Source organism: Crocodylus porosus, unplaced genomic scaffold, assembly GCF_001723895.1.
Source record: "Crocodylus porosus isolate Cpor-Errol unplaced genomic scaffold, CroPor_comp1, whole genome shotgun sequence".
Taxonomy (NCBI): domain Eukaryota; kingdom Metazoa; phylum Chordata; order Crocodylia; family Crocodylidae; genus Crocodylus; species Crocodylus porosus.
The window spans coordinates 132448959-132476163 of NW_017728931.1; the positions used below are offsets into that span (position 1 = coordinate 132448959).

At 44.9% G+C, this 27205-nt stretch overlaps 2 protein-coding genes across 3 annotated transcripts in view; one reads left to right on the top strand and one right to left on the bottom strand.

Moving 5' to 3' along the window:
• Positions 1-64: 64 nt before the first annotated feature.
• On the top strand, positions 65-26636 carry DCLRE1C (DNA cross-link repair 1C). Of its 2 annotated transcripts, XM_019543665.1 has the most exons (14): positions 65-218; positions 494-545; positions 4624-4708; positions 13975-14034; positions 14700-14755; positions 17317-17418; positions 17926-17998; positions 18164-18304; positions 19021-19122; positions 20236-20372; positions 20862-20916; positions 21793-21881; positions 22871-22971; positions 25148-26636. In XM_019543665.1, the coding sequence occupies exons 1-14, from the start codon at positions 110-112 to the stop codon at positions 26167-26169; spliced, it is 2184 nt and encodes a 727-aa protein (XP_019399210.1). In that variant the 5' UTR covers positions 65-109; the 3' UTR covers positions 26170-26636. The 2 variants fall into 2 exon arrangements, with proteins under 2 accessions (XP_019399210.1, XP_019399211.1); XM_019543666.1 differs by lacking the exons at positions 65-218; positions 494-545; positions 14700-14755.
• SUV39H2 (suppressor of variegation 3-9 homolog 2) overlaps positions 11462-27205 on the bottom strand; it is a 33667-nt gene continuing 17923 nt past the window's right edge. The window contains exons 6-7 of the transcript XR_002102610.1: positions 14669-14827; positions 11462-11791 (exon numbers count right to left, since the gene is read on the bottom strand). The gene's annotated coding sequence lies outside the window, so the exon portion shown is untranslated. The remainder of the gene's footprint in view (positions 11792-14668; positions 14828-27205) is intronic.

Sequence of the window (27205 nt, forward strand, 5' to 3'; positions counted from 1 at the left end):
GGAGCGGCTCCACGATTGGCCGCCACCGCCTCCAATGGGAGAGGGGCAGGAGGGACCTGGCGGAAGCTGGGCCGCGCAGGGAGGCGGCAGTGACGGCGGCGGCGGGGAGATGAGCAGTTTCGGGGGCCGCACGCGGGAGTATCCCTGGGTGTCCATCGATCGCTTCGACCGTGATAACCTGCGCGCGCGGGCCTACTTCTTGTCGCACTGCCATAAGGGTGAGCGCGGCGCCCGGGGCGCAGGACGGGGGGCAGAGCGCGTAGCAATCTATGGGCCGGGGCAGAGCGCGGAGCCATCGATCGGACAGGGGTGCAGGGCAGCGGGCGGAAGGCAGAGCAGCCAACTGCCTTGGGAAAGGGATTGGCCTGGCACTGGGGAGCCCGGCTGCTCCAGGTATCCTGTCTCCATGCCTAAAAGTTTTCTGCAGCTGATGTGAAGTGGCTCCAGGCCTGTAGGAACATGCTGGGAATGTTTATTTCTTTCTTCCTTGCAGATCACATGAAGGGGCTGAGGGCACCGTCCTTAAAAAGGCGACTGGAGTGCAGGTAGCGTGGGTCCGTGGGCAGTTCTTGATGTAGGATCGTGAGCACGCGTCATTCGGGCCTCTGTCACACCTTACGTATATTACACGAATAACTGGCTACCCACACGATAAATGGAGACCAGCCACATGTGCAAGTAATGATCACCGCATAACAGAAATGCCATGTGCCCCTGGAGGCTGGCAGGGCATGGTGAGCTCCCGCAGGCAGCTGCAGCGCTGTCAGGGGCGGGGTGAAGGCAAGTGCTGACCAGTGGTTGGCGACCACCTGCAGACGCTGTCAGTGGTGGTAGCAATTGAGGATAGCCCGCAGACGTTGGCCGGGGGGTGAATGGCAAGTGGCGACCGGCAGCACCTTTTTGTAGGGGGTGCACCGCCAAGCACAGGGAGTGCACATGCAGCCATGCACACCCTCTACGCATCGCCACTGCCACTTAAAAATGTCTGTGTAGCTACGAAAAGAACCAGCCAGCTGCAAATTTAATGCTTGAAAATATGTTACCTCATAGTTGGTTTCTATCCAGCTTTAAGTGGCAGCATCCTTAGACTCTAGGGACCTGAAAGCTGCACTTTTTTTTTCTCTCATTAAAATGTTGTGGAGAAATAACTGGGTCGTGGGTCGTGCACTTGCTTTTGGAACTTGACTGTTTGCCCAAACCACACAGCTTCCCCCACCACATCTGTTGGTTTCTAACCAGGGCTCATCGCTCTGCATGATGTGCACAGCAGCTGTGTTTCCACATCTCTGATCAAAGCGTGAGAACATTTGAACATGTCCTGCTTTTTCACTTTGGGTAGAGAAGATGTTCATGAACCATATTAGTACTGTCCAGACCCCGGTGTACAAACCATTAATGGAAAACACAAGTGATTTAATAACTAAGCTGCAAGCTGTAGGGAATAGGATGAAGAAGATGAGTTTTGGAGATACTTTTCCTTTGTTCGAGCCATAAGTTCATTTGTTGCCTCCTCATCAAGTGATGTGGGGCATCAGCAAACTTAGGGCATTTATACACATACTTTTTTGTCCCGCAGTGCGCTGGAGATCTGCTGCGTCAGAGCAGGCTCAGTTAATCAAGTCTTCTCCACATGTGAGCTGGGCTGAACTGCACTTTGCTGTGTGCAGTTGTATAAGTGGCAAAATGCACATCCTCACAGAAAAAGGCAGCAGTGCACTTTTGAACTAAAGCACCTCCTATGTGTTTTAGTTCAAAAGCATGCCACTGCCGTTTTCTCAGTGCTGACACATTTTGCCACTTACACAACTGCAAGTGTTGCAGTGCTGGGTACTTTTCAAAGCATCCAGCATTGTGGTGCTTGCATTTGTAAAAATACCCTTAGTTTCTCACTAGATCATACTGTTCCCAAGGTCATTGTGAACAAATTGGAACTGCTGCTGCCCACTGCAGTTATTCGCCCAGAAATCCTTACTATTGACTAGATGTGGGCCAGATTCCAAGTTCCAATAGTGGACTTCTGTACTTCGAAAATTTGCATCAGAATCCCAAAGTAGGCGGATTGTGCTTGGATTGGATCTGTTAAAGCGTAACAGGTGAACTAACATCTCTGATTGGCACTAGATTATTTGTGTTCAGACCTCTACTATGCAGTGTCCTCTATTTTGACCCCAGGATCAAAATAAGTGCCTTGTTTTGGGGCTGAAAAACAGCATGCATGTAACTGGAGTATGCACTTAAACCTTAATCCAAGAATACCCTCAAAGTACAGAGTGCTGTGGTGTTGGCTAGTATGAAGCTGACCTGCTACCAGTGTTCCCTCTAAACTGCGTGGTGTGCATGGCCACGCACACCACCCAATGTAAAGGGAATGCAGCCTGCTACCCTTGTTTCCCTGGCTTCTGATAATTTCAGGGCTGCTATTAGAAACTTTGAACATGAAGGAAAGTTGCTTTGAAACTGACTGGTCTTGTTGTTTGCAAGGCTTCTGTTATCAGCACTTTCCACAGCTGCTTCCCTTCATTGTTTCATTGTAGCTGCCCAGCGGCATGATTGTTATCCAATAGAAAATTGAGTTGATAGATGCCATACACATTAGTGGCTTATGCATTTAACTGATATACAGATAACTGGGGTTTGTTACAATATCAGTAATTGGCAGCAACTTGGCACTAGCGTTCTGGTATGCAGTTAAGCAAAGGATGCACTTACTGAGTTTGCATGTTGGTGGAGTACACTGTAACCTAGTGCCTTCTGCAGTGACCTGTTTACTGTTCCCAAGGAAAATTTTGGCTTCTCCCCCTCTCTCCCCATCTTCCCGGAGTAAAAGTAGGTGAAATAGTACAAGAAGCTTTTCTGAAGGGCAGACAAGTAAGGCCTGATATCTTGGTATTGTCTGTCTTCAAAACAATATTTTTCAAATAGGCAACCGTCTTTTCACAAACCATCCTGTTTTGGGGTTATTCTCCAGAGCTGATGGTGAGTTTACAAGTTCTAGTTTATTGAGCCTTAAAAAAAGAAACTGGAGATCTTTTCCCAAAGTCTAGACTAGCATAAGGAACCACATTCCCAGCTCTGCATCAGAGCTTGGGATAGTTATCATCTGTTCCAGAGAAAGTACCAAAGCCTTAAATTCAGATCATGACAGAGGTCCCCGATGATAGGCTCTTAACTAAGTTAGGTAGTCACAGGATTACAGGGAACACCTACATGTGGATTAGAATGGACTCAAAGATTGAAAGCAAAGAGTGAGTATAAATGGTCAGTTTTCACGATGGAAAGAAGTAAAAGGTCGAGTCCCCCAGGCATCTGTGTTAGAACCAGTGCTGTTTAACATATTCATAAATGATCTGGAAAAGGGGGTGAGTAGCATTGTGGGCAAACTTGCCAACAACACAAAATTAATTTGGAGTGGTAAAGACCAAGGTAGACTGTGAGGAACTACAGAAGGATGTACACCAACTGAGCAAATGGGCAACTAAATGGCAGGTGCATTTCAATGTAGATAAGCGTCAAGTGATGTACCTGGGCAAAAATAACCCAAACTATGCCTACGCTATGATGGGCTTTACATTAGCAGTTACTACGGAGGAGAGATCTGGGAGTCATTGCAAACTGCTTGCTCAACATCAGCTCAGTGCTCAGCAGCCAGCCATAAAAAAGGCAAACAAAATGATAGGAGTAAGAAAGGAATTATGAATGGAAATGAAAGCATCACAATGCCCCTTCATAAATCTGTGGTGTGTCTGCATCCTGAACACTGTGCCCAGGTCTGGTCCCCTCACCTCAAAAAGGATATAGATGAACTAGATAAGGTACAAAGAGCAGCAAGGGTGAGTATGGAGGGGCTTCCATATGAGGAGAGATTAGGTCTATTCTGTTTAGGAAAGAGATACTTGAGGGGGAACATGATACGGGTTTACAAAATACTAAATGGTAAAGAGGAAGTCGGTAGGGATTTATTATTTACTCTCCTCGAAATAGAAGAACTAGGGGTCACAAGATGAAACTAGGAGGTAGTAAGTTTAAAGTAACAACAGGAAGTTTTTTCACACACTGGGTCATTAAAGTGTGGAAGCTGACAGTTTAGCCGGAATCACAAAAAAAAAATGTATTGGACAATTTTTTGGAGGAAAGGAGCATTAGTAACTACTGAGCATAGGAGTTGTAAATACAGCCTCTGAAGCAGAACTTCCTAGACCTTAAATGCTGGAAACTGCAAGTGAGAGAGGAACAATGAGGGAAAAAACCCAACTCTGGTCATATCCAGCCCACTGTGCTCTTCCACATCTGTTCTCTGCCACTGTGTAATACTCTGTACAAAAGATGGCAATTCTTTTGTTCTTATGACAGGAAAGGAATGGAGGAAGGATTTTTTTAAAAACAAAGTGGTTGTAGGTACAAACCCATATTATTTTGGGAAGGCCTACAGACCAGCTGGAGGAACAGAGCTTGAGTTTGGCCAGGTTGAGGCAGAACAGTTCCCTGGATTGCCCCACAGTTGCAGGGCTGTACTTCCCTTCAGGTGGGGGGCCGGTCTAGCAGATATGCACTGCCACAAAGTTATCTAATGATTGTTGCCTACTCTGTTTTGAAAACTAAGTTTGTTATCTTCTCTCTGCACAGCCTGAAAGTTCATTTATACTGTTCTCCAGTAACGAAGGAGCTGCTGCTGACCAGCCCAAAATACAAGTTTTGGGAGACTCGCATTGTAAGTTACACTTTTTTCAGGTTAAAGCAAGTTGTATTCCTTGCCAGTAGACAGGAGTGTGGGGGTGGGACTACTGCTTCTCCAAAGAAACAGTATTAAATTTCTGTAGTTGGTATCAGTATCCACCTAAAAAGCTGGGTAACTTATGTCCCATTCTGGTCTTTGGAGTGGGTTTATTTTTGCTTGGTTTTACTGCTGCCTTTCTGTCCACAAGCAACTTCATTCTTTTAGTCTGTTTTAGCATCTAATTATAGCACTCCCTTTTTGTTGGTTCTGTATTACTTTCTACCTGATTTCTGAGTGTTCCTTCATACTTTCCTCCGCTTTTCTTGTCTTTTCACTACCCCCTTTTCTTTTAACATGTTACTCTTCACTTGTTTTAAAGCCTCCCCTTTCTGATTTGTCAGTGTTATATCCCTCTCTTTTTAATGTCTTTCTTCCAGCCTTGTGAGATCTGTATCCAGATGCAGAATTCTTACAAAACACAATTTGCCTGCTTGAATTGTAGTTGTAAACAGTGGAAGTTGAATGCCATACTCCTTGAGCCAGTGTTGCATTATACAAAAGTGACCTACTTGCAGCTGTTCATCTCTTCCACCCCAGATGTGGCACATATGAAATTGTGCCTAATTGAAAACTTCTCCACCTGTCATTTTTCTATAAAGGGCACACATTCCTCTGCCTGGACAGTGTGGCTGTGTCCAGACAAGCATGGCCCTGTGGTATGTGGTACCAGAAACCCATCTACAGTGCCACACACTGCATGTGCAGGCATTCCCCACACTGCTACCTGGAAGTGCAGAAGGTTTTTTTTGGTATTGGGGCTCAAGAAAAACCTGTGCAGAAAAAAAGCAGGGTGGTGCAGCACAATCCACCCAAAACTAGAGCCTGGCAGAGCCACGCTTCAGCTGCCGGGTTCCCAGCTGCAGGATTGCCATGGCTCCAGCTTCCCAGGACCCCAAGTAAGGCTGCTGGGACCAGCATAGTCCCCCCCTACCCCACCCAGGGTAACCTGGTGCACGGCAGAGTGTGCATGGTATTCCCTAGGGACAATAGTGGCACAAGGTGTGTGCCACAGCTACTTGTCCCCAGGGAACCAAACATCTGCACTGATCTGGACACAGCCTGAGTCTTATCTTGCACTACTTGAGCCTGTAGCCTCTAAGCTTCTGAGCCAGGGATATGTTCTTCTGGGTGGCAAACATTATCCTGTGTGAAGTGCTATGTCTACCTATTGGATTGCACTGTAAAGCTAAAGCATTTATAAGTATTTTACTTTGAGTTCCAAATCACTTCCAGTTATCTTGGTACAGCACCTGTTTGGTCTCTGTTAACTTGGGTTTGTGTAAATTGAGTAACTTATAAGCAAAGAAGTTTGATGTAGCGCTAGTGGGATGAGTAGGGTAAAGGTTTTATTTAGGGGTGTACTGATAAATTGGTTGCCTATTGGATTGGCAGTGATAAAGGAGAAATGACTTATCAGCTATTGGCTTTTTTGATCATTGTAGCCAATAATTATGGCCACAGTCCTGGAGCACCTTGGTAAGTATAGTCCAGTCCCCGTGTCCCACCGCTGGCCTGCCCACAGCAGATTACAGATCCCAGCAAGCAGTGGAAGAGGGAGGGTGAGTTGGGGAGCAGTCACAGGGTGCTGCTGTTGGCAACAAAGGGACCATTACTGGCTCCTGCAGCTGCTGTCTCTGCCCTGGCAACACCACGCACTCAAGGGGAGCTTGAGCACAGGGGCTGCCACAGAGACAGGCTGAGTGCAGGTAGGGTTAGGTGCCGAATGAGGGACATTCTGCTCTGCTGGGCACTGGGCGCCTTTGCAAAAGTGGCTTCTCCTGGGTGGGCTTGACTGTGTGGGGCTGCCAGTGCTGAGGTGTACTCTGGGGCTCCAAACACACCCAGCACCACTGTCCATACAAGGGTCCATCCTGTCCGCCCAAGACAGCAGCACAGGCTGTGTGGGGAGTGGGTCTGCAGGTGGGAGCCGTGGGTCAAGGGGTGACATGGTGGCAGAGTGGTTAAGGCACTTTGCTATGGCTCTGGAGCCAGGAGTTTAAGCCCTGCTCTGGCCTCATGTCAAAGGCCGCCCTTGATTAACCTATCTGTAAATGGATATCTGGCCATTCAAGCTGGGGTGTCAAGTGGCCAGGTGTGATGCTGGCTATATTACCCCTTTGGTACCATTAACTAAGTAACTGGTGTTCCTTAACCATGCTAGATCAATGGACTGTTAGGTTTAAATGGACCTTCTGTGGTTCTGTAGTAACTCCCAGAAAAGAGACATAGTCATTAAACCTGTTCAGACTGGAGCGTCTTTGGGCAGCCATATCTCAGGTAAAACCAGCTGCCTCCAGCTTGTCTTCCCCAGACAGAGTTTTAATAATGGATCTCAAACCACACAGTTTGAGGGTGGGTACATGCAATCAAGCCACACAGTTTGTGGGTGGGCACATACAAAAAAGTTCCTGGGAGGAAAACTTCCAGTCTGTAGTAACTGCCAATGTTTCCACTCTTGCTGCATGATGAATATGAGGTAGTTTCCCCCTCCGTGAAAGTCGGGTAAGATGCCTAGCATTACTGGGTGCGTCTACACGTTCATTAATGCACAGTAGTTACTGTGCATTTAGTTTAGTACTTGCTTAATGAAGTGCTAACTAAATGTGCAATAACTACAGTTACTTTGCAGTAGCGCTGGCGCACAGTTTTTTAGTGACCTAAAAAAACAGTAGCCTAACATTACTGCGCAGTAGTGTATTAACATGGTTTTTGCCTGGCATGCTCTTGCGCAATATTATTAGGCTACTGCGCATTAAGCATAGGGAAGGGTATGTAAGTATGTGTCTTGTCCAGCTCCACATATTTCTTGTGCAACAGTAAAGAGGGAAGAGTTTTTGGAACAGTTGCAAACACTGTGTATTTGCTTCCTTAGTTGCATGTCCCTGAGGAGGTGACTAGTAAAGGCAGAATGCCCACAAGGCTGGGGCTCTGAGGAAAGGTATGCTTAAACTTTGGAGTTTGGAGGGAGTCAGCACTAGTCCTATGGGTATTTCTATATGGGATGATACAGGGAGCTTTTGTATATGAAGTGAGCCAGAAGCCAAGGCAAGAGCTGGTCTCCGATCAAGAGGTGCTCGAGAGCAGTGGGACACCAGCCTAGAGTACCAGCCTGGCAGGTGTCCGTCCACTAGAGAAGGAAGTTTTCAGGGCTATGTGATTATTTTGTCTCAGATTAGTAATGCAGGAAGGCTCCATGTGTAGAGATCAGCCTGATCTTTGTATTTACAAACATCTGTGCAGCGTTAAGACATTTTTTATAATTGTGCTTTCTAGGTTTGTATTTTTTAACGACTTAGATTCATAGATAGATTCATAGAGTCGGAAGGGACCTCAGTGGGCCATCTAATTCGACCTCCTGGTAGGCAAGAAAAGAGTCACCAACCCTGGGGTCAGGTGACTGTCCAGTCTCCTCTTGAAGACCCCCAAGGATGGAGCGATCACCACCTCCCTTGGGAGCCCATTCCAGATTCTGGCAACCCTGACCGTGAAGAACTTTCTCCTAATGTCCAGTCTAAACCTTCTGTCTAGTAGCTTATGGCCATTGTTCCTTGTCGTTCCAGGGGGTGCCCTGGTGAACAGCTCATTGCCTACTTCATGTTGCTCTCCTCTTATGAATTTGTACGCTGCCACAAGGTCCCCTCTCAGCCTTCTCTTGGAGAGGCTGAAGAGGTTAAGGTCCCTTAGCCTTTCCTCATAGGGCCTTCCCTGCAGGCCTCTAATCAGGTGAGTGGCTCTTCTTTGGACCCTCTCCAGGTTGTCTGCATCCCGCTTGAACTGCGGCATCCAGAACTGGACACAGTACTCCAGCTGCAGCCTGACCAGTGCCATGCAGAGGGGGAGAATTCCTTCCCTGGACCTGTTTGTGAAGCACCTATGGATGCACGGCAAAGTGCGATTGGCTCTGCCAGCTGCTTCATCATATTGGCGACTCATGTTCATCCTGGAGTCAACAGTGACTCCAAGATCTTTTTCTGCCTTAGTGGAGCTGAGAAGGTCACCCCCCAGCCTGTAGGTGTGATGGCAGTTCTTCCTTCCTAGATGTAGCACCTTGCACTTGTTCTTATTGAATTGTATCCTGTTGCTCTCTGCCCACTTCCCCAGCCTGTCTAGGTCAGCCTGGATCTGGTTCCACCTCTCCAGGATGTTAGCTGCACCCCATAATTTTGTGTTGTCCGTGAATTTGGGTGCTTCCCACCCCCTCATCCAGATCGCTGATAAAGTTGTTGAACAGCACCGGCCCCAGAACTGAGCCCTGAGGGACTCCACTGCACACATCTTTCCAGATTGACATCCACTATTATCCTCTGAGTGTGACTCTTGAGCCAATTTGCTACTCAGTCTACCGTGTAATCATCCAAGGCAAATCCCTTCAGTTTATTTATCAGGATGGTATGGGATACCTTGTCAAAGGCCTTCTTGAAGTCCAGATAGATAACATCTACCTCAACTCCTGCATCTAAACAATTAGTGGCCTTGCCGTAAAAGGGAACTAGGTTAGTCAGGCAGGACCTGCCTGCTAAAAACCCACGTTGTTTACTCCTCCACATCGCATTAGCCAGCGGGCTCCCACAGATGTGCTCCTTGATAATTTTTTCTAGGATTTTCCCAGGGATAGAGGTAAGGCTGACCATTCTATAGTTCCCCGGGTCCTCCTTTCTCGCCTTCTGAAACGTTGGGACGTTAGCCCGCTTCCAATCCTCCAGAACCTGACCCGAGTGCCATGAATGCTTATATATCTTTGCCAGCTATGACCCCCGCTAATTCCTTCATTACCCATGGGTGGAGTCCCTCTGGTCCCAGTAATTTGAATACGTCCAGTCCCTCCAAGTGTCTTTTTACTGTGTCAGCACTGACTGTTGGTCGGCTGATGTTCCTTTTGTTGGTGTCCATGATGTATGTTGAGGGTTTGTCTAGATTCCCATTTAAGAAGACGGAGGCAAAAAACTCTTTGAAGATCTCTGCCTTGTCCCTGCTATCCGTCACTAAGTCCCCCTGCCTCTCCTATATGGCTGCTATGCTACCCCACACCCTCTTTTTGCTCCCGAAGTACCTAAAGAAGGACTTTTTATTGTCCTTAATCCCTGATGCTATCCTGAGTACTAGAGTTGCCTTGGCCTTCCTGACTGACTTCCTGCAGGTGCGGGCCAAAGAAGTATACTCCTTTTTGCTAGCTACCCTTTGCTTCCATTTCCTGTACGACTCTTTTTTTTGCCCTTAAAGTATCTTCGATGCCCCTGGTTATCCAAAGGGGCTTCCTGGCCCCCTTGTCCCCTTTCCTCTCCCATGGGATAGGCTCACTCTGAGCCCAAAGAATGGTTTCCTTGAGGAATATCCACCCATCCTGGACCCTCAACACATCTAAGTTCTTACCTCCTAGCACCCTGCTAACCAATCCCCTGAGTCTATTAAAGTCATCTTTTTTTAAAGTACAGCACCCATGCCCTGCTGGGTATAATGCCTGCCCTTTGCTGGATAGTGAATTTAATCATTTGGTGATCGCTGTCCCCCAAGTTGCCTTGAATCCACAGGTCCCCCACCAGGTCATCCCCTGTGGCCAACACCAAGCTGAGCAAGGCGTGGCCCCTGGTGGGACACTTTACCTCCTGTGTTAGGTGGAGGTCCTGAATACAGGTTAAGTACCTGCAAGAGCGGTTAGATCTACCTGACTGCTCCTCCTAGCATATGTCTGGGTAGTTAAGGTCCCCCATGACTACCATATCGCTAGACCTCACAGCCTCTTTGAGCCGCTTGGAAGATTCCTGGTCTAGTTCATCATCCTGGCGCAGCGGCCTGTAGTAGACCCCCACCACCAGATCCCTTTCACCCCAAGCCCCTTGGATCCTAACCCACAGAGTCTATGCTTGACCACCCTCTGACCCTAATTTGATTAGGGAAGATGTGTACTGTTCTTTGACATAGAGAGCAACTCCCCCACCTTTTTTCCTTACTCTATCTCTCCCCACCTTTTTTTCCCTACCTAGCTCTCCTGTACAACCTATAGCCCTCTATTCCCACCAGCTGTGAAAAGAGTCCCACCAGGTTTCAGTTAGTCCCACTAGGTCAAAGTTGTTGCTCACCAGCAAGAGCTCTAGATCCTCCTGCTTGTTTCCCATGTTTGTGGCATTTGTGTATATACACCTAATATCCTGGTGGCTGTCCCTGTTCCCCACTTAAACTGCTGTCTAATAGGATCTTTGCTGCGTACCTGGGTTGATCTTGTGGGTGTCTCTTGGTTCGGTGTTCTGTGGCTCCCTCCGTCCTTGTTCTCCCCTTCTTCAGGTGAACCTAGTTTAAAGCCTGCTGGAGGAGATCAGCCAATCTGAAAGAGGACACACTCTCCCTTTGAGGGGAGAGGTGAAGCCCATCCCATCCAAGCATGTCTCTTGTTCTGAAGAATGGGTCGTGGTCCAAAAAGCCAAAGCTGGCCTTGAGACACCATTTCTGAAGCCGCAAATTGACCTCCCTGATGCAGGTCTCATGGTGTTGTCCAAGTCTGCTCACTGAGAGAACAGATGAGAAGACCACCAGTGCCCCTGTCTCCTTCAGCTTGTCCCCCAGAGCTTTGTAGTCCTTCATCAGGTGATCTGGGCTGCTCCTGGCAGCATCATTAGTGCCCACATGGATTAGGACCATGGGGTAGCAATCAGTGGGCCACATAAGGGCTGCGATCATCTCCGTCACATCCCGAATCTGAACTCTGGGCAGAGAGGAGACCCCGCGTGTCATGGGATCCTGGTGACAGATGGGGCCCCCTGTTCCTCTCAGGATGGAGTCACCTATGACAAGTACCTGGCGTCTCTTCTGGGTCAGCTGGCCTCCTTCAGTCTGTTCTGTGCATGGAGTGGCCTCCTCTCCTTCCTCTTCCTCCAGTGTTGCCAGGGCCTCATACCTGTCCCCCAGCTGCACTGAGGGAACTGATACTGCACCACCGCAAGCAGCCCTGACTCTGGAGGGAACCTTCTGCCATTCCACTGTGGAGGGCACATCCTGGGACTCTTCTCCCTTTGGTGCTTGGCCCTGCAGGGAAAGGAAATACCTGTGAGTTTTGTCCTCTGCTTCTCTGATCCCCTTCAGCCTGTTAACCTCTGCCTGGAGCTCTTTCACTTGCCCCTCCAAGGCCCCAAGAAGAATACATGTGCGAGAGGTGGCGGGAGCCCCATTCCCGCAGGACTTAAATTTATTCAGCTAATTGCAGCTTCTGTTCCCAGTAATGGCTTACAGTGATGGAGCAAAATATGTAGTCACTTAATCAGACAGCAGTAGATTGGGTGTTCTGTTCACAAGCTCTGGTATAAACATCATCATCATCATCTCTTTCTGTATGCACCACAATTGTAAAATTGATTAATATCAGAGTAGGAGAGTAGTTTATAATGTTGTCTAAATGTTTTATGATCAGCAACCTGATTGAATCTGTTCATGCAAAGAGGGAGAGTTGATCTTGATCTGTTTGAAACCTCCCAGAGAGATTGCAGCATACAGACAGAATTTTTTACTTAACCTCTGCAACCAAATTTTCTTTAACTGACTGTGAAGGAACCTTCTTGAGGCAGATCAGACCTAAAGCCTGGACCTAAAGACTGCCATTGAATTTGACTCAGTTTAATTCCACTACGGTTCTCTGTGGCAGGTATACTGATGTACTCTACCCAGGGAGGAGGGTAGAAGTGTGACGCAGATCACCTACTTCAATTGTTTGTGCTGAATGATGTTCAGGCAGTTAATTGGTACTGAGAGGCAGAGTTGTTTTTGTTTAAATATTTCATTAATGGCCCAAGGTGTCATGAATTCCCATGTGTGGTACTCATAGGTGCATTCAGGATTTTGAAAAGGGGTGTGTGGAAGCAGCAATCAGTGCTGCAGAGGGGCTGCACCCCTGCTTTCAGCGTGCCCCCTCCCCTACCCCATGCTGGGTAGTACATGCTGCAGGAGCAACAGCTGGGAATTATCTTTAAGTCCGCAAAGCAATTAAGACTTCCCCACCCCTGGTCTCAGCACCCACCCCCTATGTTCAGTGACATCTCTTTCTCCCCTGCCTTGCCCTCTCTATGTATTTATGTGTCTGCAGGAAGGGGAGACCCACCTGTTGATGCTGCCACTGCTGTCCCAGCTGCTCCTGGCCTGCTCCATTAGGGTCCTCTGCACCCACTTCCAGGCTAGTGGGGAACACCTGGACTGGGAGGGGGAACCTGCCTGTCACTGTCCCTGTCCCAGGCTAAGCCCAGCTTCCCACATAGCTGATCCTCCCAGGCCCAACTGGAGCAGGACAGGAGCAGCTCTAGGATGTCCTCTGCCCCTGGGGACAGCAGTGGCAGGTAGGTCTTTCCTTCCTGTGCCCAGAGTTGTGAATAGAGAATGACATGGGAGGGGGATGCCACTGAGCACAGAGGGGTTGCCAAGAGCTGCAGGGAATACTTACTTGCTTCAGGGACTTTACAGAGACAAAAAGGCCCCAGCTGCTACTTCTGCAGCAGGGTTTTGACTCTGTAGAGACCCAAGCATCTAGGGCTGTGGGGAACCAGATCTGCCAAGTGACATTTAGAAAATGTATAGATCCACCTTTAGTGGTACTGGTATTTTAAGAACAGCACTAACTAGAGTTCGTTTTAGGTATTGGTTGACCTTGGCACACGTAATTCTTTTGTAGCTCAGTTTGAGTTTGCTACTTGTATAGCGAACTCAGATCTTAGCTATCTGGTAAGGAAATCCAAAATCACAGCTTTGGGATTGTAATGAGACCAAGACTTTATAGCGGCTGAGGGCCAAGTTGTTCATCTGCTAATCCAACAAAGCCAAGGGGCTGGAATGATCAATGCCGCAGCTCATGTTACGAGGATTGAGAGACACTTACCCCCACACTCCTGCTTTGTACAGGTCTTTCAGTCCTATAGATAACTAAATCATCCTGTGGCCTGCATCAGGACAGGGGAAAAAACATGCAAGAATTAGCCCAAATGGAGGATAGACTGGGAGCCCAATGAATGCATCTATTCCCCAGCCAGGAGCAGTTCGTACAGAATTTGTTATTGGAAGAGACTTTTTTCTTTTGGCTATTTCTGGAGCCAAAAGAATGTGCTGTCTACACTAAGTCTATATGAACACTTAAGATGTCCACATAATACTAGTGAATACCTGTTATTAAGCATATTCTAACGGCAATTTGCAATGCATCTTAAAATACATTTCTTTTTTTGTTGTAGATTGCACTTGAAGTTGAAACTCCAACTCAGATTTCTTTAGTTGATGAAACGTCGGGTGAGGTAATTATATAAAAAAAAAAGAGGGGGGGGGTTGTATGGTTTGTTAAACATACGAATGGAAATTAAACTTTGAAATAAATATTGTAATAACAAGCAATTTCTCCTTTTCAAAGCTATAGATAGCTAGGTGGAGTCCTCTTTCTTCTACTTTTCTGATCTTCAGCTGTGCTCTTCAACTTTCCGCTGCTCCTCTGATTCTCCATTCATGTGTCTCCATTGCCTTTTTTAGCCATACTGAAATGTGTCTAAAAACCATACTAAAATACAGCTAGAAGCCAGGCATGCACTCAGCACTTTTTCCTATGCAGAGCCAGTGTGGGGTGAAGCAATGCATTTTGAGATTTGGACCTTCAACAAACAAGCTCTTAAAACATAAGGGAGAAAGGGAATGTGGCTTGGTCCCTTTTGACCAGAATCCATGAGCTTGGTCTGAGACATAATCAGCTAGTCAGAAATGACTTGAAAGCCATTGCCATGCAGAATGTGAGAGTGGAACAGGGAAGAGAAGACCACACTCCTCTCTCAGTGAAGGTGCACCCAAGTGCCACCAGAGGTTCAGGAGAGCTGTAGATTGATCTGATCACTTTCAGAAAAGGTCAGGGCCATGGTCCCACAGCCTGAGACTTGCACTAACCTGTTAATATGTTGGCTTGCCTTTTTTTTAGAAAGAAGATATAGTGGTGACACTTCTCCCAGCTGGTCACTGCCCAGGATCAGTCATGTATGTGCTGTCCACACTCAGTATGGTTTTAAATGTAAATGATGGCTTGTTGTAATAGTAAGTTCCATTTTTCTAGAGAGAAGAAATGACAATATCATTCTGATGATATCTGTGTTCTTTCCCCCCCCCCCCAAGCATAACAGTTGCACTCTGCTTATGTGAGTTTGACCTGCAATTGGGCCCCTACAGTCTGGACATTTGTATTTGCACTTTTGGGCATGCAGCAGAAATACCCAGTCATACTTTTTTCCCCCTTGTTTTTTCCCCCAATGCAATTTTTATTTTAATATTTTGTATGTATTTAACTCCTTATGATTAAACCTAAATCTAAGATTTAACTGGTTGATGCCTCTGGGATTTTGTGGGAGCAATATCATTTCATTGTCTTTAACTACAGATATTGTCATTCAGGGGGGAAAGACTGTTTTTCCTAAATCAAACTGAAAATGTGGTACTTATAAACAGGGTTGGGTTTTTTTAATGATTAAAACAATACTATAGTTTGCTAATCCATGTTTGTTGCTATTCTAGTAGCCTCCTTTAAGATGAATAACAGTGGTTGTGCAGGATATACTAACAAAGTGGGAGAAACTTGCCTTCTCTGGGCTCAGTTATGCTCTATTTTGTATTCTTATGAGTGGGTCATGAGTGCAATTGCTGTGTTCCAGAATCTTATTTACAAAGAGACTTTTCATATGGGTTTGGCTCTGAGCCCTGGGTTGGAAAATGTGAGACTTAAGGAAACAACTGAAAACTTAACCAAAGCAATCTAAACACATGGGTATTGTATATGGGATTGCATTTAAAATTTCTTATTTATAACTAAATCAAAAAAAAGGAAGTGGAGTCTGCCCTTTACTCTACCTCTCACTTCACTAGTTGCTTCTCTAAATGTTGGTAACAAATAGTAGCAGAAAGCTGTAGCCTCTTATTTCACTTTCATGTGGGTGGTAAAACAGGATTTCCTAGAGTGGTGAGCAGCTTGAGGAGGGGAAAAGCAACCTATTTCAGTATCATTTGATTCCAAATGTCCAAATAATTCTCACGTGGATTGAGATGTATATTCCTGACAAATAGCCAACTCCTGCTTCCAATGAGAGAACTGCATCCACAGATCTTGCCCCTGAAAAATGCGTCATTTAGGCTAGGTACACATATTCAAAAAGCCTGATGAGGAATTGATTTAAGTAATGTGGGTTTCTGTAAGCGGTGTAGTTTAGATCAGTAGCCCTTTGGTGTGGGGCAACTCTTAGACTGGGTTCTGCCATTTTTAAACCAATCTGTGTGTGGCCTGCCTTGAGAGGGTTCGGAGGAGGGCCACCCACTTGGCTGGAGGGCAACAGGGCAGGCCCTATGAGGAGAGGCTGAGGGACCTGAACCTATTCAGCCTCAGCAAGTGAAGGCTGAGGGGGGATTTGGTGGCTGCTTACAAACTCGTTAGGGGAGATCAGCAGCAAATAGGATCAGCATCACCTGGGGTGAGGAGGAAAAATGGCCAGAAGCTGCTGGAGAATAGGTTCAGGTTAGAGATTAGGAAGCACTATTTCACTGTTAGGGTAGCTAGGATCTGGGACCAACTTCCTAGGGAAGTGGTCCTCGCTCCTACCTTGGGTAAATTCAAAAAGAGGTTGGATGAATACCTGTCTAGGGTCGTGTGATCCCAGTGTGTGCTCCAGCCAGTGGCAGGGGGTTAGACTAGATGATCTATTCAGGTCCCTTCTGACTCCTAACTACTATGAAATTATGAAAGCAGTAGCTCTCAATTTTTTCCCCCAGTGGGCTGAATGGGCAGTGCCTGGTCTGACCACAGACTGGATGATGGTTCTGATCCAATGCCCAGGGCCTGCACAGCAGGCACCATCCAACCACGTGGAAGGAGATGGGGAAGTCCAGCCTAAGCCTGTCCCCGTAGTGGGGGAAGGGGGCTTCACATGGCTATGCAGGTCTGGTTGGGGGGAGAATGTGACCCAGCCCTCTGAGGGGGGTGAGGGAGGAAGGGAGCTTGACCCAGGGAAAAGGGGGCATGGTTTGGCCCCACAGGAGAAGGGGCATGGCCCAGCCTCATAGTATGGGGGAGAGGGGGAGGGAAGGGAGCATGGCCTGGCTCTACTCCAGTCCCATGGGGCAAGGGGTACAGCCTGGCTCTGACTGGGCATGTGCAGCTTGGGGTTTGGGAAATCAGCAGGGTGGAGGGTGGCCTTATTAATGGCCACAGCTCCCCCGCCAGCAGATTTTCTGATGCGTGGGGAGCCCTGCCAGCCAGATGCATTGACTCAGCAGACCACACTTGGCCCGTGGGCCAGAGGCAAGCACCCCTGCCATAGACATTTGACTGTCCTCAACACAGAACTTGAATCAAGTTTAGTGTTTTGGTAATGTCTGATGGATTCATTAAAATTACACCAGTGAGGTACATAGCCTTTGCTATGCCCTTTGCTATTACCTTTGCTATGTCACATGCAAATCTAGAGCATTTCTTTCAATTTCTACAAACAATAATAAATTCATTGTAGCAGTCACAGGACTTTATTGCTGAAATTAACTAGTGTTTCCACACGTAGGTTTTTGTTTCAGGGTGAAAACGGCACAATTCTTTATACTGGGGATTTCAGACTAGCAAAAGGAGAAGCAGCCAGGATGGAGCTTTTGCATTCAGGGAAAAGGTACAAAAAATCCTATAATCCTTAAATTTAGTTTCTGCTGAGACTTGCTGTGAGTGTGAAGTTTAAAAAGACTTAAAGAATCTGTAGCCATAAATGTTATGGCTGGACTAATGTCACCTTTTCCCTTCATCTCCCACTAATTGACTAAGGCTATTTGCAAGTCAGTAGATCCATATTACATTTATAGGCTGAGATGAGCAGTGACACAGTGCCATAAATATTACCAGAAAATAGTGTTTTTCAGACTTTCTAGAATCCAGTATATTTAAGTCTAAACTAGAGCAATGCAAGATAGATATGTTGCACTGCTATTTCAATATCTTATCATTTCAGCTATAAAGCTGAAGAATTGCTACATTTCCTCCATTCTGTGAGCAGTTAGCATATGATCATTTTCAGTAATTGGAAGTCTCTCTAATAATATGATAAAACTTTCTGCATCTGTGATGGGTGGGGACACAATTTTGTCATCACCATACATGATAATATTGCATTTCTCTGTTTCAGAGTGAAAGACATTCAGAGTGTGTATTTAGACACCACCTTCTGTGATCCCAGATTTTATCATATCCCTAGCAGGGTAAGTACAAATCAAATGTGAGACTAACATACACACAGATACTGATAATTAACCAGCCTTTTGTCACTATTTAATTCTTAACGGAAATATTTTTTATGTTTCCAAAGTCTGGTGCTTTGGCTGTTACTATGAAGTTAAATGCATACAATTTTCTAACCATTTTAGGAGGAATGTTTAAATGGGATATTAGAGTTAGTACGTAGCTGGATCACGCTGAGTCGCTATCATGTTGTGTGGCTGAATTGCAAAGCTGCCTACGGATATGAATATTTGTTCATAAACCTCAGCGAGGAGCTTGGAACCAAGGTAACGCTTTCATATCAGGTGCTTTATAACCAACCTGAGCAATGATTGTGTGGCCAATATAGTGACTTGGAAAATGCTATTCTCAAGATTTCTGCAGTCTGAGAGGTCTTCCTGCTCTCCCTTGCTATACTAATAAAGCAGCAGTAATCTGGGAAATAAGCTTCTAGTTTGTATAGAAACAGTATTAACTAAATTCCCAATAGATGCCATCTACTGAGACTTTGCAGCTCTGCAGTCAGAATTGAATCCTTATTCCCAGGAGAAACATTCATAGTCTGCTCTTTGTCAGCCATGGAATGCCATATAAAAGCAATCTGATTCAGTGGAAATTAATTCCCTAGACCAGCAATTGGCAACCTTTTTTTTGGCTGTCGGCTGGAATGACCCAGACTGGGACTCAGCCACTGCTACTCTCCCTGGCATGGCAGGGGGGAGGTGTTGACTGGTTAGATCCAGATGTTGATGACCTATGGCTACCTTCTAAGGACTTGCTGGACATACTCAGATTCTTCCCAGAACAGAGTTATCCATTTCAGATGGTGGCTAAAGATGTACCTTGGCTGAGGTAGAAATACCAAGGTGTCCATGTAATTGCCTGTTTCCCCGCTCTTCTCCAAATTTGGTCAGTATTCCTGAGCACTGCAGGTTTTTGTTTTAATGTAACTTTTAGTAAATGCATTTAGTAATGTTCAGGACTAAATATTTGTTTGCTTTAGGTGCATGTGAACAAGCTGGATATGTTCAAAAACATGCCAGAAATATTGTACCATGTCACTACGGATCGGCGCACTCAAATTCATGCATGCCGGCATCCACGCGTATGTACTAGATTGTAAACTACCTGATAGCTTTGTATAAAAAGTAGCTGTAGCCTTAAATGTTTGCAGTGTTTCCATTCCCAGTAAAGAACATGGGAGGGAGAAAATGGCACTTGGTATAAGGGGAGTAAAAGGTTTAGTTACTGAATAAAATGAAGCGAAGCATATCTTACTAGGTCTAAAGCTAGCACTGTGAGTAAAAATTCCAGTTCAGCCACTTGAAGAAGAAAGACCGGCAATATGTTAGAAAGGGTAGAGGGTTATGTTGTCCTGCCTTAGCGCAGAATGTGTGATACCTCATGGCCAGGTGGTATATAGAAGGCTTCATGTACTGTTTACGTTGACCTTCAAACCAGTACAGCACCTTGCAACAGGAATCCCAGAACTGGGGAAACACAAATAAAATTGGAGACAACATTGAGGGCAGGTCCTGATAGGTTAAGGAAGGTTAATATGACCATGGGATGTAGAGAAGGGCTTCCAAAAGAGGTAGATGAGACTAGAACAGTAGCAAATACATATTTCATAGATTTCACAGATTTTGTAGACATTAGGATTGGAAGGGACCTCATAAAATCATCAAGTCCAGTCCCCTGCCCCAGGGACAAGAAGCAGCTGGGGTCACAGGATCCCAGCAAGGTAAGCGTTCGCATGTTTCTTAAGAGTCCGGAGTAGGTACTTGCACCACCTCTGGAGGGAGTATATTCCAGGCCTTGGAGGCTTGGACAGTAAAGAAGTTTTTTCTTATGTCCAGCCTAAAACGGTCTTGGAGGAGTTTGTGACCGTTTGACCTTGTCATCCCTTGGGGCACTCTGGTGAACAGGCGTTCCCCCAGATCCTGATGCACACCCCTTATATACTTACAAGCTGCCACCAGGTCACCCCGAGCCTGCGTTTTTCCAGGCTGAAGAGTCCCATGGTGCTCATAAGACCTGTTCTCTTGCCCTCTGATCATGTGCATGGCTCTCCTCTGGACTCTCAAGCTTCTCCACATCCTTCTTGAATTTGTGGAGCCCAGAATTGGATGCGGTACTCCAGCTGTGGCCTCACCATATTGAAAAGGCCAGCATTATATTTGCCTTTGTATTTCAGTAGATGCTTTTTATCTGGTAGGATGATGAGTATCTTCGAGGGAATAGGTTGCCCTGTGGAATTACTTCCCAAAATGGAACCCCACTGCGCATCATTAGTGTCAAACCTTCCACAATGTGGTTTGGAGAGAGAACCAGAAAAACTGATGTAATAGTAAGGTAAGCAATGTTATGAAGCCTGCTGTGATATGAATAAAACCATTATGAGGGTGCTTACTAACATTTTGCCTGAAGGTGTAGATGCATGATGCTACTGCTCTGCAATAAACCCTGTAGATGCTATTACAGAACATGGCCACTGTGTGGCAGTGGAAACAGCCTACATTGAACAGTCAGCTACTCTGGGATAAAATTGACAAGGGCAGCAGACACAAGGTGAACTCCTTAGTAAGGCACCTCCAAATAGTTGCTACAGATTTTCATGACATAATTTCTGCCCTAGAAAAGAGTTTGTAGCAGGGCTTCATGTCAAGTTTGCTGGACTAAAGTCAGTTTATTTTAGAGTAAATACATTTGGTGTGTCCACACCCTGAGTTTTGTGCAGGTAGTTAAGTCATCTTTGGAATTGTTTCCTAACTCAACCTCTAACCAAACTGAAGCTGTAATGAGCTTGGCAATTTTGAGTTATTTTGTCATATCTGTTTCTAGGATTGGGGAGAGTTCATACAGAGCTTGTTTTTCTTTTCACTCTTCATACAGTGAGGTATGTAGAATGATGTCCAGTTTCACAATGTTACGAACAACATGTTAGAAGTAGTTATGCTCACTTTGGAGTAAGCAATAGGTTAGAATGCAACAAGGGAAAAAATGTCTGATAACAAGCTTCTTGGTAATGACAAGAGGTGAATGTAAAAAATGAGTGATGAAGGCAGTGCAAGATCAGCAGTGCCCTTGCATAGCTGTTGCAAGACCCTGTATTTCAACTGGATATCTAGACTAACCTTTTTCTAATATATTTAAGCACAACTGTCTTTTAATGTTGACAGAGCTTAAGGCAAAGTTATGTTGCAGCTTTGTAGTGGGAAACATTTAGGTATTATGTTTTGGCTTTTGTATGACTTTTCCACATTCTGGCCCCCACTGTATAAATTAAACCATTAAGAATTACTACCTGTTTGTTATCATAGCCTCTTCTACACAGTTCCTTAAAACAAACATTCCTCTCGCTATTTAAAAAAAATCTGGTCTATAAGAACAACCTTTCCAAATGTGAACTGTGAACCTGCATTATACATGATAGAGAACAATGTATTTTCGTATGAAAACAGATTCCAGCTTTAAGATATCTCTTGGTGGCTTGAACACTTTTAAGGGAAGGAGCAGGGAAACTTTTTAATAAAAACCTCTAAAACAATATTATCCATTCAGCTAATTCTGATTCTGTGTTTTAGAGTTGTTTGTACAGGGTTCCAGCACCTGGGTTGTGCTGATCTACATTGTGCTTAAGGCACACATCCTATGATACACATGCTTCAATCAGCATTACCATATGGTAGCGTGTGTCACAGACATACTTTTAAAGTAATTATTAAACTATGTGTACCTCTCTTTTCTTTTTTTGCTTTTCCCCTTAATTCAGATTAAGGATTTCTTGAGCTATATCCGTCCAGTGAATGTGTATCCCAATGTAATTCCAGTGGGAGCGACGGAGGAAAAAGCTCTTGCAATGTAAGTGCTGCTTGGCTGGCTGGTCTGGGTTATTTTATTGATGCTGTTTCTGGTTGGTTGCTATAAAGATGATGATAACTTATGCCTCAGCCTGGAATTATCTCCAGCTGGCAGTCAGCTTTTGTTGCCTCTTCCTCCCTTCTATTCATATTCTCTTGTCCTTTCTTCTCTCCTATTCAAATCTTGTTCAGAAAGCCAAATGGGAGGAGAATCCACATGTTCAAGTGCCGCTTTGTTGTTTTAGACATAGCATAAATTACAAACTTTCCAGCTTTTTTATTGGCTTCGTTGATCTTTATAGATTTTCTCTTACCGATGTTAGGCTAGCTATATTGGGCTATTTCTGTTGTATGATTGTTGAATGTCTTATGTGTGCATGCCATCTTGTCATCGCTGCTTCAGAGAACCTCAGCAGGATCCTTCCTCTTAAGTAAAATCTCCATTGGGACTTCAACTCCCAACCTCTCTGCACAGAAAATTAATGTGTTTGTATGTACCATAACTAGTTAATTTACCCTGCCCTCCCTGCTGAGCTGTTGGAGAGGTAGGAAGATCTTTGTGACATTAATTTACAAGGCTGATATTACAAGAAGGGAGATGTAGTTAGGCTATTACAAGAAAGGGCTACTGTAAGAAGTGGCAGTTTTGTGGTTGGAAGACACCTTTTTTTTTTCTTTTTTTTAAGGTTGAATCTCCATTTTCTTCCTTAGTTGCACAGAGAACAGTATGATCATGGATGATGTACTCTTTGCTGTGTTTTAACTTGGCAGTTTTGAGAGCGCTGCCGTGAGGCCATTGAACTGTAGGCATTAAAAGAGGTGCAAAGTTAGGACAGGCTTTAATATGTGATTTCTGCAAGTTGTGTGTTTAAAATAAATTGGTGAAGTTGAAAGAGTGAACTAGTTTATTGTTGCTCCCTATTATGCCTACATAATATTGTAGGAGCCCTGAAGTTCTAAAAATCCTTTTTTTCCTGCCCCCCCCCCCAGCTTAAAGCCATTATGCAGGTCATACAGGAGAAATACTGAACCCAAATATAAACCACTGGGAATGCTGAAGAGAACCAGAACAACAGACTCAACAGACACAGGTAAAGGAGGAGGACCCATCAGGACAGATGGTTGTGGCAAAAGAAATTCATTGTAAAATTCAAGCTTATGTTCAGTCTTGCCACTTTTGTGTGTTATTTGGAACCAATGAGCATTTATACACATACACTTTTGTGCTGCAACATGCTGGAGATCCGCTGCATCAGCTCGCATGCGGAGCTGCTCAGATGCACACTGCACTGCACCACATCGCATGCAGTTGTATAAGTGCTTAAATCCACGTCAGCATGTAGCAAATGAGGGTGGTCCACTTCTGAACTAAAACACCCTCAAAGTGTGTTAGTTCAAAAGCATGCTGGTGCCATTTTCTCATCACTGACACATATTTCACCATTTATACAAATACATGTGCCGCAGCACCAGGTGCTTTTAAAAGCGCAAGCATGTGTACAAATCCCCAGTTTCCAGATACTCCCTTATCTGATTGGGCACAGTTAGCCAGCACTGATCAACAAATGCCAGCTGCTGTTTTGTTGACTTTCCAGCTTCCAGCTACTGCACAGAAGTGCTTTATCAATAAAAGCTGTGCTTTCAGGTAATGCAGCTCAGTGGAGGACTGAATCTTTGAAAGGCAGCACCTGTAACTACTGTTCAGTCTGATGCGGTTATCTTCTTGCTTACAGATAGTGGTGAAGTTCTGGAACCATGGGTATTTTGCTACCTAAATGTTTCCAATGTTAATAATTAAACTGCAGTGAGGTGTTGTGTTCCCAATTACAAAGCTGTTTGATTAAGTTAATACCAGTGCAACTGCTGGTACTGTTCAGTATAAGTTCTTGTACCATACTTAACCTCATAGTGTCTAAAGTTTCCAGTAATACATTGATCAGCACGACTGACATCTGCTACGTGTTTGCTCTTTGAGCCAGGGGAGACGTGCAATGGAGCATCTTGTTTGGGGGGTGTTATTTTAACCGTGGATGTTGATGGGTTTGTTGGAAGGCAAAGAAATGCATCTTGCCTTTGGAGTGGCTGCCTGGGGAGGTTTGTGGTGGCCCTTAGTTTCTGACAGATCTTGTTCTCCAACACTGGCCCAGCCACTTAAACAGCTGTTTCTTGCACAGATGAGCCTTGCCCTCATGGGGCACCATGGTTGGCCAGTATCCAGCCTGGAGTTTTAGAAGGGGGTGGTCTCTCTGTATCCTGGGGCCAAGGTATAGAACATGGGGAAGAAAGAGGCAAGACCTGAAATTTGATTTTATGCCCTATATAAAGCAAGTATAGGGAGTGGAGGACAGGTTTGATGTTCCTGAAGAAGCCTTTGTTCCTGAGAAGGCAAGGCAGTATCCTGTGCTATCGCTTCCTGAGTGCTGAAAGCTTTGTGCCCCAGTGTAGTGCATTGCTATAGTCAAGACAAGAAAAGGTAAAGATGTGAATAACTGAGACCAGGTCATTGTCCTCAGTTGTATCTGATCTACACCACTTACACAAAGAGTCATATTTAAGGTCGTCTGATTTCACATTTTGTATTCTGTGCCACTCCCAATTGTCTGGTTTACCCAAGTAAGATTTCACTTCTACCTGTGATTAAAAGGTCCTGTAACAGCTGACATCTAACCAGTCTGCCATCATTTGGGAACTGTGAATGTGTTCTGGGCTCACTCAAGCAAAGTAAATTGTTAGCAAGTGGATGAAAGTACTCTGAAGTACTGCTTTCTGAGATGCTGGTAGTTTGCTTTACCCACTAAGGGTCTGATCATGAAAATACCTGCTAATAATCCTTGGGCTGTCGCTTTTAAGTCAAGAGCTCTTTTCCCTTAAAATCCTAGAACTCAACACAGGGAATTAATTGTGCCCAAGTTCATAATGAAGGTTGATAATTGACTCCAGCTTCCTTCATTACATCTGACTAATATGAACCTGTAGAATGGAGGTAAATATCTACTAGACAACACAGTGCAGCCATCCTTGTATTCTGCATTAAAGCAAATGAGATGCACTACAAGGAAAGCTTCTAGTCATCACAGTGGACAAATCATAAGGTGACTAATGTGAATAATCCTTCCACCTCAGCATGGTGATTTACTGGCTATACGGCTTCCTAGGTGCCAGTCAGTAAATGGAGAGAAAGTAATAGAATTTGACTTGTGTATACATTCCTATGCTAACATTTTTTTGTATCAGACTGGTTGATGCAATGGTGTTTGTTCTCCTCAGATGACGATGATGAGCTCTTCAATGCAGAACTGACTCCTATAAGGTGTAAGATTTCAAAACATCAAGCAGAGACAGTGCTGCCTGTGACACAAGCTTCGTCTAAAAACTCTGAAGGAATCCAGAGTGAGAATGCAGGAAATTACAAAGCAACCACTATGCCTACCTCTTCACAGGTTGACTTCATAGAATGTGAGGAATCAAACGGTGAGGAGGATGAAGAAGAGGAGGATGAAGAATTTAATAAAAATACAGTTTGTCCTCAGATTGTACCCCAGGTTCCAGACTCCACTGCTGTACCAGAAAATATTGAGCAAAAAGCTCATTTAGACTTGACTTGTGTGTCACCTAGTGACGAGCAGGATGCAGAAACACCACAGTGGGATGTTTTCTTTAAGCTTGACAGTAAAACTGATGATGGTTCTGAAACGGAGGACCAGCTCCCATCTTCTGCAGATGTTGGTGGGTCCCAGTCACCAAACTTGTTCAGTGATTCAGAAGGGCAGAGTGATTCTACCCACATCTCCTCACAGAATTCTTCTCAGTCAACTCACATATCAGAGCAGGGGAGCCAGGGTTGGGACAGTCAAATGGACACGGTGCTCATTACCTCCCAAGAGCGGAATGCTGCTGATCTTAGCTGGTCAAGCAGGGGTGGGAACAGAATAACCACGGCTACATCACTTTTCATGGGTAATCAAGCTGATCCCAACAGTTTGAAGCGTTTGGACCAAAATGAACCTGGCCAAAATAAGATTGACCGTGATTTGAAAGGCAAAGACCACAAAAAAGAGACAGAAGATGTTACTTCTCCAACGCAGAATACGCCACCTGAAGTAAATAATGACACGTCAGAAACTCCTGATCTTGAACTGAACAGAGACTTTCAAAGCAGAGACTCTCAAAGCTCATCTGACTTTGAAATCCCGTCAACCCCTGATGCTGAGTTACCCCCGCCAGATAAGCTGCGATATCTTTACAAGAAGCTAGCAGCAGGTGAAACAATATACAGAAGGAAAATCTGAGCTGTCCTAAAGGAAGTATCCAACTGTATTCAGATATTTGTACAAATAAGTCCTGCATATTTCCTCTGTTTACATCCAGGAGCAGTTTTGGAAGGGAAAGTAATTAGCAATCACGTCTTGCACTTCCTTGAAAATCTCTCACTACTGGGGATAAGAAGGGACTTCTTGGCACTGTAAAAATGAAGAAATCCCTTATGAGAGATCTCAAAATTCTTCTATTTGGGAAGAGGAGAACACTGTATTTTTTAAATTAAAAATTAAAATTTTAATTAAAATAAACCATGAAGAAGTATGTTGCAGAAGCAATGGAGCAAAAGAGGGAAGACTGGAGGAGGAGACTACCAGGAGTTCTGCCAAGTGATATTATTCCTCTGTTAGAAGTCACATTCCATCCTTTAGGACTCATCCCTTTCACCCTTCTAACCTCTGTGAAATGTGTTGGTAATAAACATTTTCTACACTCTTAACTGCACACACTTAAGAGAGAGGCTCTTTCAGCTAGAAAACCAACCCTCTCCTCACTTGACTAGGAAGTCCAATAGTGTGCTGTTTGAGGCATCTTAGATTTTTGCTTACAGTTTTTAAAAGCTAGAACTACTGATAGGAAAAGGGTTTGGACAAAAATAAAAAACAAGCATAAAGGCAAAAGGGAGAATTTTGGCTGAAAAACATATACAAGATGTTTAAATGTGCTAGGCAACATTTACCTTCTCTTTCATATGTCATATACAGTATCCATCCAGTTCAGCTTCAAAAATAGATGAAGTTTCAAACTAGCATTTAATAAGTGATTTGAACATGAGGCACAGAAGAATGCTCTTTAGTGTGATGTTTTTTAACTTTTTGTATACAAACAAAGGCTTTCCTAGTCTGAGACATGCAAAATACTTTCTTTATTCAAGTGTAAGTCATGGTTTCTCCCCATTTACTGGGGGGGAGAGCTCTTTGTCTTAGAAATAAGTATGGGGGCAGAGGGTGCAGGTGGCTGCGGCTCTAGCCCCTGCTTGGGGCTGGGGCCCTAGTTGCAGCTGTTGCC

Excerpts from the sequence above, each read along its gene's own strand:
- DCLRE1C (XM_019543665.1), top strand. The coding sequence starts at position 110 with ATGAGCAGTTTCGGGGGCCGCACGCGGGAGTATCCCTGGGTGTCCATC. Across the intron at positions 19,123-20,235 it reads ATGCATGCCGGCATCCACGC|GATGATGAGTATCTTCGAGG; the intron begins GTATGTACTAGA and ends TTTATCTGGTAG. Across the intron at positions 20,373-20,861 it reads AAAACTGATGTAATAGTAAG|GATTGGGGAGAGTTCATACA; the intron begins GTAAGCAATGTT and ends ATCTGTTTCTAG.